Source organism: Drosophila sulfurigaster, chromosome 2L (genome assembly GCF_023558435.1).
Source record: "Drosophila sulfurigaster albostrigata strain 15112-1811.04 chromosome 2L, ASM2355843v2, whole genome shotgun sequence".
Lineage (NCBI taxonomy): Eukaryota > Metazoa > Arthropoda > Insecta > Diptera > Drosophilidae > Drosophila > Drosophila sulfurigaster.
This window is the reverse complement of record NC_084881.1, coordinates 6,184,063-6,198,143: the sequence shown is the minus strand read 5'-3', so window position 1 is coordinate 6,198,143 and position 14,081 is coordinate 6,184,063. Positions and strand designations below refer to the sequence as shown.

General features: G+C 39.7%; 4 protein-coding genes across 4 annotated transcripts; 3 read left to right on the top strand and 1 right to left on the bottom strand.

Moving 5' to 3' along the window:
- The first annotated feature begins 1,202 nt into the window (after positions 1 to 1,202).
- Positions 1,203 to 4,289, top strand: LOC133835093 (alpha-N-acetylglucosaminidase). Its single transcript, XM_062264966.1, has 3 exons — positions 1,203 to 1,347; positions 1,438 to 1,725; positions 1,782 to 4,289. Exons 2-3 carry the CDS (start codon positions 1,495 to 1,497, stop codon positions 3,888 to 3,890), a joined length of 2,340 nt encoding a protein of 779 aa, XP_062120950.1. The 5' UTR covers positions 1,203 to 1,347; positions 1,438 to 1,494; the 3' UTR covers positions 3,891 to 4,289.
- Positions 4,290 to 4,313: 24 nt separating this feature from the next.
- On the bottom strand, positions 4,314 to 10,197 carry LOC133835092 (exportin-1). Its single transcript, XM_062264965.1, has 7 exons — positions 9,736 to 10,197; positions 7,373 to 9,076; positions 6,923 to 7,293; positions 6,379 to 6,858; positions 5,989 to 6,321; positions 5,546 to 5,911; positions 4,314 to 5,458 (listed from the first exon to the last, which is right to left on the bottom strand). The coding sequence occupies exons 2-7, from the start codon at positions 8,859 to 8,861 to the stop codon at positions 5,309 to 5,311; spliced, it is 3,189 nt and encodes a 1,062-aa protein (XP_062120949.1). The 5' UTR covers positions 8,862 to 9,076; positions 9,736 to 10,197; the 3' UTR covers positions 4,314 to 5,308.
- Positions 10,198 to 10,593: 396 nt separating this feature from the next.
- LOC133835094 (protein fuzzy homolog) lies at positions 10,594 to 12,482 on the top strand. Its single transcript, XM_062264967.1, has 3 exons — positions 10,594 to 10,754; positions 10,834 to 11,921; positions 11,981 to 12,482. Exons 1-3 carry the CDS (start codon positions 10,677 to 10,679, stop codon positions 12,036 to 12,038), a joined length of 1,224 nt encoding a protein of 407 aa, XP_062120951.1. The 5' UTR covers positions 10,594 to 10,676; the 3' UTR covers positions 12,039 to 12,482.
- Positions 12,483 to 12,845: 363 nt separating this feature from the next.
- On the top strand, positions 12,846 to 14,044 carry LOC133835095 (retinaldehyde-binding protein 1). The gene is made up of 4 exons (XM_062264968.1): positions 12,846 to 13,001; positions 13,065 to 13,440; positions 13,579 to 13,753; positions 13,815 to 14,044. The coding sequence occupies exons 1-4, from the start codon at positions 12,923 to 12,925 to the stop codon at positions 13,995 to 13,997; spliced, it is 813 nt and encodes a 270-aa protein (XP_062120952.1). The 5' UTR covers positions 12,846 to 12,922; the 3' UTR covers positions 13,998 to 14,044.
- The last annotated feature ends 37 nt before the right edge of the window (positions 14,045 to 14,081 follow it).

Here is a 14,081-nt window from a genome sequence, read left to right as displayed (position 1 = left end):
GTTCTATATTCTAATATAAAAATGCCAAAAATATACGTTGGATGAGTGTTGACGGTAATTATTTGTCTAGAGAGTGAAATCACACACACACACACACACAACGCAACAAAAACAAACACATAAATTGTAACCAGGTTGTTTCATCGTATGTACTTATTGTTCATTGTGCACATACTTATATGTATAAGTTTTTTACATACACAAGGGGCTGTTTAGTGCTAGTCGTTTTGAAAATTTGTTCAAATTAATTATTATTAAGTGAATGCAAGATGAAAAGCTTTTAAAATGTATGTAACATATATATACACACTTACTATATACATATAGCTTAGATATACTCGTTAACTTTTAAGGCCGCACAGATGAAAGCTTATTATGTATAATGAGCATAGTTCTCTTGTTGTTTCTTTTTAATTTTTTTTTTAATTCTAATGTTCAAGGCTTTGGCATTTGAATTTGTTAGCAGCTTTAAACTTAGATTTGATACGTATTTGCTTTATTGTTATCAAAATTGTTAGGAATTCAAAACATTTTACATTAGTATGTTACAAATTGTGCTAGAGTCATTGGAATATGCAGCAGCAGTCAGCATATGTAATTGCTTCTATCTATGGATTACCAATTTGAAGAATATTTGTATTATTATTGTTAGTGTCTAAGACAAACATGTGCAATAAAACTTAACAGAAACATTAAGCAAACTTTATTTACATTTTTTCCTATAAATAGTATAATTAATGGCTAAAGACGATTAGAGCTTCCTCAGTGTAAAAATTCTTTAGACGCTCTTTCGCTGTTTGGAAGTCAAATTCGAAATTCATGGGAGATTGAAGCCATCTTATATACATTGTGCACTTAAGTCCGTTTTGGTGTAACAGTTTCTGAAATAGCAAGCAGTGCTGTCAATTAATCGATTAATGGTTATCTAATGTGAACAGATTTGTAATGTGTATTCACTATTCGTAACTTAAAAACAAATGAACTAGCCACAAAAATATACATTAAATTTAGTTTAAATATTTTAATTAATACGTTCGATTCTCAGACTTAAATGTAGTTTAGCAGCAATGTGACGTATAACCGTTTTCTAATTTTAAAATAATCAGCGATTTCTAATAAAGTTAATCGATTAAGTAATCGATTAGAGCATTGTCCAGTGTGTACACACCTAAGGTGTGTAGTTACCGTTTGAAACTTAAAACAATTGCGATGTTCACAATAAATAAGCAAGTGAAATAAGCTGTACACAACTATTAATTTTTAATTAACTTCTATTTTTTCAACTAACATATTGCAATCAGGAAACTAACGTGAGACTGAAGTGCAGCATCGTCACTGCAACAAAACGTAATTAGAGAGAGATTTCATCTCTCATGTTCCACTTCTTATCGCGCGCTTTGCACTGTATTTTACCTCCCATTTCTACATTTCTATTAGTTGTCTTATTATTACGACGGTCAGTGGCATTTGTGCTTTACGCAGCGACGGAGTGTCATGGTCGGATGTGTGAATAAATTATTGCTGATCTTAGCCTTGCTCCATCAATTGCGCGACGGCCATTGTCAGCAATTTGGCGCTGAGCTATTGAGACGTATTACGCCCGCAACATCGCCTGATGTTCAGGAGGAAGCTGTGCGTCAGCTTATAAGGCGTGTGGTGGGCAACACAGCCGGCAATTGGTTTGATGTAGAGGTCAATAAGTTGCTCGATTCCCGCAGCTATCAAGTAAGTTAATAATAACAACAATTACTTTTATTTATGTTTGTATGCTTCAATTACAGATTAGTCTGCAGCAAAGTGGCAAAGTGTTAATAGTGGGATCCGATGGTGTCTCAATTTGCAAGGGCTTCCATCACTATTTGAAGCAGGTGCTGCACAAAGACTTGGAATGGTTCAAGACGAGCATCGAGCTGCCCGACAATCTTCAGCTGCCCAATGTGACGTTGCGTTCCGCATCCGCGAGTCCCATTATCTATTATCAGAATGTTTGCACTTGGAGCTATAGTTTTGTGTGGTGGAATCTGGAGCAGTGGCGTCGTCACATCGATTGGATGGCACTGATGGGTATCAATCTATCGCTGGCTCCCAACCAGGAGGCCATCTGGCAGGATGTCTACACGGAATTGGGATTAAGCCAAACAGAAATTGATGCACACTTTGCGGGCCCCGCTTTTCAGACCTGGCAGCGTATGGGAAACATACGAGGCTGGGCGGGTCCATTGCCGCCGGCTCACAGACGTCTCCAGCAGCGACTACAGCAGCACATTTTGCAGGCACAGCGTGAGCTGGGAATGAGCGTGGCACTGCCAGCATTTGCGGGACATGTGCCGCAGCCATTGCAACGCGTCTTTCCGAATGCCAGCTACTCGCTGGCCCAACGCTGGAATAACTTTCCCGATCCCTATTGCTGTAATCTCTTCGTGGAGCCCAATGATGCACTTTTCCAGCAGCTGGCCACCATGTTTCTGCGTCGCGTGGTGCAAACCTATGGTTCAAATCACATTTACTTCTGCGATCCCTTTAACGAAATGCAGCCACGTCTCGCTGAACCGGATTACATACGTGCCACGTCGCAGGCGATCTACAACTCTATGCGCACCGTGGATGGCGAGGCTGTGTGGTTGCTGCAGGGCTGGATGTTTTTGGAGGTCGACTATTGGCGCGATAACTTGATTGAGGCCTTTCTCACGGCTGTGCCACGTGGTCGCATTCTTGTGCTGGATCTGCAAAGCGAACAGTTCCCACAGTACCAGCGCACCTATTCCTACTATGGACAACCATTTGTGTGGTGCATGCTTAACAATTTCGGAGGCACGCTGGGCATGTTTGGCTCGGCACGGTTGATCAACAGTGGCATTGGAGCCGCTCGTACGATGCCCAACAGCAGTATGGTGGGCGTGGGCATTACGCCTGAGGGCATCAATCAGAACTACGTCATATTTTCGCTAACACTCGATCGAGGCTGGAGTAAAGATGAACTGCAGCTGAGCGACTGGTTCGATCACTTTGCGCTGACGCGTTACGGTGTGAGTGACAGTCGTTTGACGCAGTATTGGCAGATGTTGCGTGGAAGTGTCTACGATTTCCAAGGACTGCAGCGCATGCGGGGCAAGTATGTGATGAATCGGCGACCTGGACTCAACCTTAAGCCGTGGATATGGTACAATGCATCGATTATTAACGAGGCCTGGCAACTGCTACTTGCAGCCAAGGAAATTGTTCCGCTGGAGGACGACAGATATGCAATATATGAGCACGATCTGGTGGACATAACACGACAGTTTCTGCAGGTCAGCATTGATCGGATCTACGTCAATCTACGATCAGCATACCGCAAGACGCAAAGCGATCGCTTTCAGTATTTGGCTGGCAAAATGCTGCAAATGATGGACGACATGGAGCGCATCTTGGCAAGTGGAGCTCACTTTCTGCTGGGCACCTGGCTTGAGGATGCCAAGCAGCTGGCGCCCAGTGCGGATCAACGAATTGTGTATGAGTTCAATGCTCGTAATCAGCTGACAATCTGGGGTCCTAATGGCCAGATTCTTGACTATGCCACTAAACAATGGTCTGGCCTGGTGCGTGATTATTATCAACCACGATGGTCCATGTTCCTGGACGCCGCCACCTTGGCCCTCGAATCCAATGTGCCCTTTAATGCCACCAACTTTAAGCTGCGCGTTGCCAATGAGATCGAACTGCCGTTCAGCAATCTTACCAAATTGTATCCAACAAAACCCGTGGGCAACACTTGGCATATATCGCAACAGATCTATATAAAGTGGAATGCATTTGCCAAGGATTCGCAATTCCTGCACAATAATCGACTTGAGCTTGGCGTCAGGGAGGGAAAAACATGGCATAGAAAACGGCAAACAAAGCAACATTAAGTTAAACTTTTTAGAGTATAATAAAGGCTAAAACTATTACCACATTAGCAGAGACCATAATGTTTAATGGGAGAGAAAGAAGTTGAAAAGTACTTTGGCAAAATCAAATTGTATCATCAGTTTTGTGTTTTATTTATAAAAATAAAAAGAAATATAATTTTTTGGTTTTAATATAAATATAAAAAATATCCATTACTTTTTAAATAAAATAAAAAACATTTGTATGCATAAAATAGTTACTTTGAGTTCATTATACTGTTCAAAATTGGGGCTCGGGGGAAAAACTTGCGAATCAAATAAAGTTGGCCATTTCAAATGATGTTGTTCTAGTTGTAGATATAATTTGCCTCATTAATCATGTTTCGGTCCCTGCTAAACACACGCGTCTAATACAACATACCTACATACATATATAGGAATATATAACTTGTTGTGTTTTAATTGATTTTTATTTAAATTAATGTACAAACTAATTTAAATGTAAAAATTTAAACATCTGCATCAATCAATCATACGCATACGAATTTCTATTGTTGTTGCTCAATTGCATATGTGAGAATGTGTGTGTTGTTATGTGTGTGCTGTGTTTATTGTGGTACAGTTCATTACAATGCACATTACATGCTTGTAGTACATACAAATGTTTTTTTTATTTATATTTTGTTTTTGGTTTTTTGCGGTATTGAGTTTTATGCAAGTTTCTACATATAATTACTCAATAAATTTCTTGATGTATGTGGCTTGTGTTGTGTGGGGGGGCAAACTACAATTTAGTTTTCGTGAATGTGTTTTAATTTATTATTCTCTTGTGTGTAAAGTCGTATGTGAAGGTCAGGGAAGGGAGGGGAGTTGTGTTCGCTTGATTTTCCATTCATACACGATATTTCTACAGTTATGTTCAATCAGCTTAAAATTTCAAACAAACATTATTATAAGTTTTTAGTGTTTATGTTGTATGTATAAAGTTTTTGCATCGATCGTTATTTTGCTTATCTAGAACGCCGATACTTTACAGCTAAGTAAGGAGGAGGATGTGGAGGGGGTGCGTGGTTTGGTTGCTTGTTTGGTGGTGGTGACGGCAAGTACGCAAAAATATGTTAATCATATTAAGGTATGCAATTGCGCACCTTAACCGCAACATTTCTCTTATCATCGCATCATCGTACTTAATTCAACATATACGCAAACTGTCAGCAGTATGCGGATGTTTGTGTTGTTTTGTGTGTGTGTGTGTATTTAGGTGTGTGTGTGTGTATATATATATATAACGTTTATACTCATATGCATTCAATCAAACAAACATTTATACTTTTTCTCCAAATGAGAAAACACTCATACATCATATTATCATCAATCATCTCAGCATTCTCTTAAGCTTCAACTAATATGCAATCGCAATCAGATGTTGCGGGCATATTTTATTCATCCTGCATGTCCTCTGGCAATTCATGCGGATTCAACATGCCCGGAATATTACGTTGCATTTGACGTTTATTGGATTGCTCCTCGGCTAATGCCGCTTCACGCTCCTCCAGATATAGATCCGAATCATCCTCTCCGGTGGCCTCCTGTAACCAAAAGTAAGTAAATCGATTACCAATTTGAAATCGTGATTATCGAGTCGAAAACTCGTAAGTTCAGGACATTTTACTCACGCGTATCTGTATGAGAAAATCTCTCAAATGCTCCTTAAATGCTTGCACATTCTCATCTAAATTGAAAAGGCCTGTGACAAAGACTTTGATCTGATTATCTGATAAATGATTAAATGCCGACTTTAGCAATGAGGCCACATATTCTTGTATGAATATCATATTGTCCGGTATGGGCCCCAGATCGACAGTTATCTTTCGATTCTCCACCAGCGAGAACATGTAGGCCAATATAATGGCATGATTTGGTAAACCTGCCGTATGCGAAGTGTCAGTTACCACTGAGAAGATTTGCATAAGTATATCGGTGAAATAGGTCTGATAGAAACTCTGCGCCGCATTCGGATGTTGTTCAAGATTTTGCAGCATCTGTAATTATAATCAATTATTATAACATTCATCCAAAATCATGTAAACGGAGAGATCTAAATAGAATTATCACTTACCTTAAATAAGATATTCAAACCCATGTCAGCAACATTGCGCATCGTGTGCTTAAATGCCCACACAACAGAGTCGAAGACCAGCTTAAATTGTGCTGGAGGTATGTTGAGGAACGCCTTGAAGCAATGCGCATTGACAGCCTGCAGCAACTCATAGAAACTGAAACGATGCTGTGGAAAATCTTCGAAATTCTTATTGATCATATCCAGCGTGCATTCAAATACAGCATCAAAGATTTTTGGTACTTCATTCGTGATATGCTGACGCAGTTTGTGCACAATCGTTGCCATCGCACTTAGTACTTTGGGTTCACGCGCCGACGGAACCTTACACCGCTACAGAAAGGATCTACATTAGAATTGGCAGGGGGAGTAAGAGTTAAGTGAACGCACCTGATAATCCATTAAAATGGCATCCAACAAGGGCGGTATAAAGTTATCCATAACTAATTGATTGTCATTGGAGCGGGATACCCATTCGGCTATCAAATTGAGCGTCTCCTTCTTCACAACGTGCATTGATTTAATTAGAGGCTGATTGTTCACATTGACGCCATTCACTTCAATCGCCTGTATGATGTTCTCCGACGTGATCTTATACACATTCAGCATATCTAAATATATGCGACCCAATTGAATTACATAAGCATGGCCTAATGCCTTGCAGGCGGCCACGTTTGTCTTCAGTATGCTGCCGAGCTGTTTCACCGCTGTCATGTTCTTCAGAAAGTCCACATTTTTCGATGCCCGCGATATAATGTCGTCCCACACTTGATTAGGCAGCAGCATATAACGTTCAATAAGTGCATCCTGCTGCACCTGATCGACCTGTGCCGAAATCATATACCCAACAGCCTCGTAGAACGTATGCACCTAAAAAAAAAGTTTCAAGTTACCAAATTATGTATTACTTAACAATTTTATTTGTTTCACTTACCTGTTGGGGCTGAAGATCACAAATTATGCTGCTCATTGTGCTAAGGATCTCGTCAATAAAGGTGCATGCCTCGTTGGGCTGTATTGTGACAAAATAACGACGGCATTTGATGGCGATTTTGATGAACGTATCACAAGCCATGTCCTGCACACCATCGTGCGTTTCGTGCATAAATTCAAACAGCTTGTTGACAACCGTCTTTAGGAATTTCCAATGAGCACGCAGAAAACGCGGATACTGCCCAACAACATACATAATATTGGATGCAATGATAGCCTTATTGTCCTTTCCTTTCTTTTGCTCACACAGGCCAAGCAGGTCTTTGATGACAGTGACCAGAAATCGTTTCTCGTCCTCTTCGCAGAAGGCACCTAAAAAAAGGACAAAAATCAAAACATTGTAAGTACTTAATAAATATTCTAATAATAAGCTAAATCTTTGATAACTCACCCGATATGGAGCCAATGGCCCAGCATAGAGTGTTGAGATTTTTCCAGGAGAATTCAGTGCCATTCACCTGATTCAGTAGTTTAAGGGTCATGATGCGATCAGTGTCCATGCAATCCAAGTGAGTGAGGAAAACCAAAGTCTCTCGCATATTTTTGTACAAATTGATCGAATTCGTATCTTTCATAAACTCACGAACCACTTCACCATTCTCATTCTCAACGACCAAGACTTCCTCGGGTTTGGCCATTCGTGATATCATTATGAAGCGCACCTTGGACAGGATGGGTGCATAGAAACGGCGTCGTGGATACACTTGTTGTCGCTTTGATGACTCAAGTGTGGGATGAAAGAATTCGGTATTGTACAGATTCTCCACCAAGCTATTCCAGTATTCTAAACAGATCTTAAAGACCTCAACATCCTCGACTTCACTGATCATGACCAGATACATGAGCGCCTGATTCAGATAGTCCACATACTTGGCATCCTCGACTAGTTTGCCATGTTCTTTCAGAAACGTGCAGAGGAACATTGCCAGATTGAGCACCAGTTCTTGTTCCGTATCGTTGCCGCCCTGAAAGACGCTATTCATGTTCATGTTCTGGCCAATAATTTGATCCAGTTGCACCATCGTATCCTTGAAGAGCGTCGCAAAGTTCTCGTTGTAATTGGCTGCCGTTAAACCGGCAATTTCGGACAGGCACTTTAGGGTTACATTGCGAAACATCGGTACGCTGAGAAACTTAAAGATCAGTGTCTCAATCAGTGACGTCTCAAATATGTATCCCAATGGTATCCAATTGAGAAAGCGTAGCAGCGTCTCCAGTGTCACCTGTATAAGAGCCGCATTCATTGAATTCTCCAGCACAAACTGACAAAGCGTAAAGATTTGCGAAAATTCCGAGCACATCGTATCCTTAAGATGCTTGGACTTCGTTTGCGTTATCTGCCCCAGCGAAAAGTCGAATACCTCCTCACTGAGATTCTTCAGTATGACCATGTTGTTCATGCACAAACTCTCGTTCGTCTTTGATGCGCCAACAATATCGCTGATGAATGTCTCCCAGTTGCGCGGCCACTCTCGCTTCAATATCTGCACCAGTATCATATTCAGTTTATTTAAATAAACTTTGTTCTGCTCCATGATGGCCGGATCCGAGGATGTTTTAATGATCAGGCTGACCACATACTTTTTGATGCCCTCACACTGATTGCGCGGCAGGACCTTCCAGCGAGTCTTGATCACCTCCTCGAGAATTTGAAGCGCATAGAACTTGGTTTGCTGATTCTGTGAATATTCGAGTATGCTGTCGACACGTGTCCATGCCTCTGGATGCTCCTTCAGTGTGGTAAGTATGTCCTGCGCCAAACGCAATTGCTCACCTTGCGATGAGTAGAGTGCCTCAACGATCTTGTCGAGCAGATTGATGTCTAACTTTTGATTGAAATCGAGCAATTTGCTCGCCTCATCGGAGCTCAACATCGCCATCGCTTTGTAGTAAAAGCAGCGTTCACGTCTGCGTCGCTCAGCAGCAGCAGCACCAGTCGTAGTAGCTGTGTCCGCGTTAATTTTGATTGATTTTAGCTGCTCCTCCGGCTAAATCGACGACGACGACGTTACTCGTTGCTGGTTGGCAGGAGAGGGCGGGGAAAAAGCGTGTCCAGGAATTGTTTGGTGACTGGCAGCTGTTTCGGATTGGGACCCTACAGAGAAGAATCGAAAATATCGAAAATATATTTATCGGCATTAAAGGCAACCATATTTCTTTTATACACATAGCTATGTATGCATGTATTTGTTCGTATGTTTTCTTATTTTCTACACACAAATACAAACGCATGCCTGCTTGTAGCGCGCGCTTACACTTTTTTTTTGCAAATACGCTGCTGCTGCTGCTCACACAGACGCACTAGAGATGAACGATATATTCATACCTGTTACTCATCCCAAGCATTTCATATTGACGAATCATACGCATTTGTTTTGATTTTGCGGCAAAACAGAAAAGTAAACGCCATTAAAGACAAAATGGTGTTTGCCATAGTTTACATTTGATTGTGTCGCAACCACAAACTGGGTTAGACCCATACCGCGATCTACTGCTGCTTTATTGCCGCTATTCACTCATTCAAAAATCGCTCATCTCTAAAACACACACACGCGCGAGCACACACACTTACACACATGCCGCTTACATGCATAATACAATCAAAGCAGCGCAACGCATCTCGGATGAGACTGCGAAGGCATTTCACAAGCTCATAATGTGCTCCCGATTTTGGGTTGTTGAACAACATAATTTTTGTTTATTGTAATTGACTTTAATGCATATTTACATGTTTTACGTCTTTCACACACTTACCAAGTTTTTATGAGAAAAGCGTTGCAACCAACCTACGATTCCAAAAGAAGCAGCGTGCAAAACGAAGAGCGCAAAACGAGTGAAAAAGACTACGTTATTGTCCAGACAGGAAAAAAAATTTTATTTCAATTCGCGTGGCACACAAGTATTGCCTATGTATATCAGATGTACTTAAGCACATGTACTCTGAGAACTTATTTGCAATTTGGCTAACAACGGTTGACGTTGTGACCAATTTGTGTGTTTTAAACAAACTTTTTCGCAGTACTTTTCTTCTCCTTCTGTGGTGAAAACCAGGGATGGATCACGAGCGTCATGCGCGGTGCCGGAATCGAGCAAAATTTATATAAATTATATTAGTCTACAACTGGTCGCAACAAAATTACTCAGATCTCTTTGAGAGGCGATTGGGGTTTTATTTTCAGCAAAACAAAATTTATGATCTGTAACAAACATCTACCGGCACAATTTATAAAATAGTGTACCCATATCTTCAGAAAATTCAACCCTGCGCCAAATAAGGGTTGCATTTAGGGTTATCGATTTTTGCGCAGATGTCAGTTTTTTTTTTCTTATCGAGTTTAGATATTGGCGCCACATGCTTTCGTCCTATATTTACACATATTGAATATAATAGTTTGGTAAAATATAGACTGATTGACAATGTTCAGTAAATATGCAGAGAAAATTGCGGTCGAGCTATTCAATAAGCAAAAAAATCAAATAACAATAAAACTTAAGTTCATATTAATCTACAAAACAAAACTAAATTTAAAAAATGGCGCTAGCGTGCATTTTTAAAGTATGGCCCAATCAATGAAAAAGAGTGGCCAGAATTGATGAACTAGTACTTTTAGTATATTTTGAATTTCAACTTACGGTCACGTTGAGAGACTAAATTTTGTTTTCGTAAACAATTTGTTTTTGTTTTTTACTACCTTATGTCAATTTATTTACATTGCTTGACTACAAATGGCGGCTTACCCATATTTACGCGAAAGAAAGGAGAGTGCGATAATGTAAGTTTGTTTTACATTAATTCTCCCATTCACACACCTTGTAAGCTGTACTACTTTCTGACACTTGTTGCTCTTTCAGTTGCCGTTCTCAACTGTGGCCTCTTTAAATGGATTTCATATGTTTTTTAAATCACTTGGTATACAATTGCAAACCACGCACACAGAAGAATGGACATACATTTGGCGTGACTTTCACAATGTAATCACTTTTATTGTGTGCGGTCGTGGCATGGGGGAATATCAGCTTCAAACTCTTGCCGAACTTGCTTTTGGAGCAATAGCACTTTTCATCAGTCGTGATGAACTGGTTCACCCGGCACTCCTGGAACGCCTGAAAAAAGATGCCAAAAAGTATGTACCCATCGTAGACGCTGCCCTCGAAGCATCGAGCGCGGGAACAACACTTTTGGGGTATACCGATTGCCTGCTGGCCATGGAAAACGTGAATCTCTTACAGCGATTGAATGAGTTCAGTGTCAGCTGTGGCTCATTATTCTGTTGCCTGGTTGTTGGCCAACGGATCGCGGTTGCCACCGAAGGTTGGTGGGATCTGGACACGTTGGATCGAGAGCTCCTTCTGTTTCTTCTGAATTCATCTAGCTTGCTACAACTCGATATTCCCGTTTATTTACCCGGCAAGAGTCCAAATATTGCATTTCGATTTGTCACTATTCCTGTGTCGGCCAACAGTGCATTGTGCGTCCTTTGTGGAGCCGAACCTGCCTTTCGAGAGCTACATCTCAATGCTATGAATGCTTATCGCAACGATGGGAACCTTTTGGCTAACGTAGAGCGATGTGTTCCACGCAGCCTGCCCGAGCAACTGGACATTGATGCCCATGTATTGGCTATTATTCTAATCAATACGGAGACTCGCAAGAGCATTTTTACTCGCAATCTGCATCAATCGTCAAATGCCAAGCGCATTGTAGTGGGTGACTTGCAACGCTTGGACATGCTTAAGAAATTCTTTGATCACACTTTAGAAACTATGCACGAGTTGAGGACTTCAAAAGGCATAACCAACGATTTGGATTCCTCAAATGCAACCTCCATGGTCGATCAATACAGTTGCTCGGATTATCACAAATGCTATGCGCATGCAGACGAACAAAGAAATATAATTTTTTTGTTGTTTGTGGCTGCCGTGCCGACACATTCTATGAGGTAAGTTATTGGAATTAAAACAAAACACAGGTTTAATTCATGATTATTGCACCTGATAGATTTCTTGCTAAACAAGTGCATGCTAGTTTGCTGCAGGAGAAAGCTGTCTGCTGGTAACCCAGATGCAGTATTCTACTTTCAACTTAATAAGACTGAAATCAGCGATGGAAACGACATTGGTCTGATGTCATATAAGTCTTCCTTTTGAGAGCACTCGACGTCTCTCATGCTCTTGTCTTAATTTTTTTTTATATTTCATTATATTGGGAAATAGGATATAAGTAAATATTTAATATTTTAAAACCCGTATTAATATAATATAAGACAGTTTGTAAGTATTTTATGGTGCTGGAGCCTGCTTAGCAATATTTATGTATGTTCATCTTATGTATATCCTTAAGAACTTACTTACATATATCTCGAATATCGATATTCATATTTCCGCATGGAATTTCTACTGACGCTTACATAATTCATTTTTGTAAACAAATTGTATGTAGCTATTTATAGCCTTCAAATATTACAATGACAATAACAATAAATATTAATTATATATTCAAATGGCAATGTTAATTTGAACATTTCCAACAAAGTCACGCATCTGGGCAATGCTCTTCGTCTATCCGAAAACGCGTAGTATGCTTCGTGCTTACAAATAGGGCAATGCATCGAGTATTGATAATTGAATTTAGTTTGTTTTGGTAATCTAGCTAATAGGTTCGCAAGAATACACGATAAGATTTTAACCTAAAGAACCAGAATCATTTTGTATTTTAAATAAATAAATTTGTGTTTTTGACATAGCACGTGCCACATTAATTGAACCAATGCAGATATAATCATGATAAATGCGTCATTTAAATTATCAGCACGTTTGGGTTATAGAGGCAACAATTAATAACGCCAAATTAAATGTCAATCTCGTTTATGACAGTCAGTGCGCATTCAGCGCGCTTTGAGTGCAGATCGTTTTCGGATATTTTCAATTTTCAAAAATAAAAATGCTGTTCCTGTGTACTCGAGAAAATTATACAGCTGAAGAGCTGTTTAAAATAAAACAATTACGCCAAATAGTGGAGAGTAAGAGTCGGCCGAGTTCTATTACGATAATGAAAAAATAATATTCTCAATTTCTATTTATAGAGTCCGAGGAGTTGCAGATAGGCACGGATGAAACCTTTCTGACGAAATTTCTATATTATACGCACTGGGATACATTCAAGGCATATCAAGCGATACACGCTTATTATGACTTTAAGCTCAAACATCCAACTTGGATGGCTCATCATCCGATACAGTATTATTCCAAAGTTTTTAATGCTACACAGTGTCGCTTTATAATGCCTCAGACGGATAAAAATGGACGTGTATTGGTAATTTTTAAGACCGTGGATGCATTTCAACAATTTCCTGACTATCTACAGCATTTGATTGAAATGGATGATCTCATATTTGAGTCACTTTTAATGTTGCCGCGTGTGCAACAAAATGGCATAACGGTAATTTGCGATCTGCAGGGGTACGTACCATTTCCAGGAATACCTATAGTGTTCTTTGAATTTCTTATATTCAACTTTTATCTTTTTATTACTATAAGAGATGTTATATATATTTCGCTTGACCTTTACAAAATGAATCAATTCTTTGTTTTTGACAGCACAACACGTAACTTTCTGCGCCAGTTTTCTCCCAGTTTCATGAAAATTGTCAACGAGAAAAATGGTATTTTACCGTTTAGCCAAAGGATTGTGCACATTATTCAGCGTGGCTTTCTAATGCATGTGACTTCTTCATTATTTCTTCCTTTCATGAATAAAGAATTCAAGGAGCGCGTAAGCTAAAATTACCTCGCTAATTACAAATACATATAATCGAATACGCTTTTTGGAATAGATTTTCACACACGATGGTCGGCACTTGAACAAATTACGCGACATGGTTGGCTTTGATAGTTTACCTGCGGAATATGGAGGCCCAGCCACCAATGTGCTGGATACGAGTCTAATGCTTAATCATTTGAACCAAAATGCGGATTACCTAGAGAAAATTCAAAGTTATAAAAAGCGTATATTATAGTCTCAATTACTTAATGGATTAAAAAATACAATTTGATTTTAAATAAATGTTATTAAGATACGTTTTAAAAGAATTTAATATTAT

Coding starts and splice junctions, on each gene's coding strand:
- LOC133835094 (XM_062264967.1), top strand. CDS start 10,677: ATGTCAATTTATTTACATTGCTTGACTACAAATGGCGGCTTACCCATA. Junction 10,755..10,833: donor AGAAAGGAGAGTGCGATAAT/GTAAGTTTGTTT, acceptor TTGCTCTTTCAG/TTGCCGTTCTCAACTGTGGC. Junction 11,922..11,980: donor GTGCCGACACATTCTATGAG/GTAAGTTATTGG, acceptor TGCACCTGATAG/ATTTCTTGCTAAACAAGTGC.
- LOC133835095 (XM_062264968.1), top strand. CDS start 12,923: ATGCTGTTCCTGTGTACTCGAGAAAATTATACAGCTGAAGAGCTGTTT. Junction 13,002..13,064: donor ATTACGCCAAATAGTGGAGA/GTAAGAGTCGGC, acceptor TTCTATTTATAG/AGTCCGAGGAGTTGCAGATA. Junction 13,754..13,814: donor ATAAAGAATTCAAGGAGCGC/GTAAGCTAAAAT, acceptor TTTTTGGAATAG/ATTTTCACACACGATGGTCG.
- LOC133835093 (XM_062264966.1), top strand. CDS start 1,495: ATGGTCGGATGTGTGAATAAATTATTGCTGATCTTAGCCTTGCTCCAT. Junction 1,726..1,781: donor TCGATTCCCGCAGCTATCAA/GTAAGTTAATAA, acceptor CTTCAATTACAG/ATTAGTCTGCAGCAAAGTGG.
- LOC133835092 (XM_062264965.1), bottom strand. CDS start 8,861: ATGGCGATGTTGAGCTCCGATGAGGCGAGCAAATTGCTCGATTTCAAT. Junction 7,294..7,372: donor GGCCATTGGCTCCATATCGG/GTGAGTTATCAA, acceptor TCCTTTTTTTAG/GTGCCTTCTGCGAAGAGGAC. Junction 5,459..5,545: donor ATTTTCTCATACAGATACGC/GTGAGTAAAATG, acceptor TTTTGGTTACAG/GAGGCCACCGGAGAGGATGA.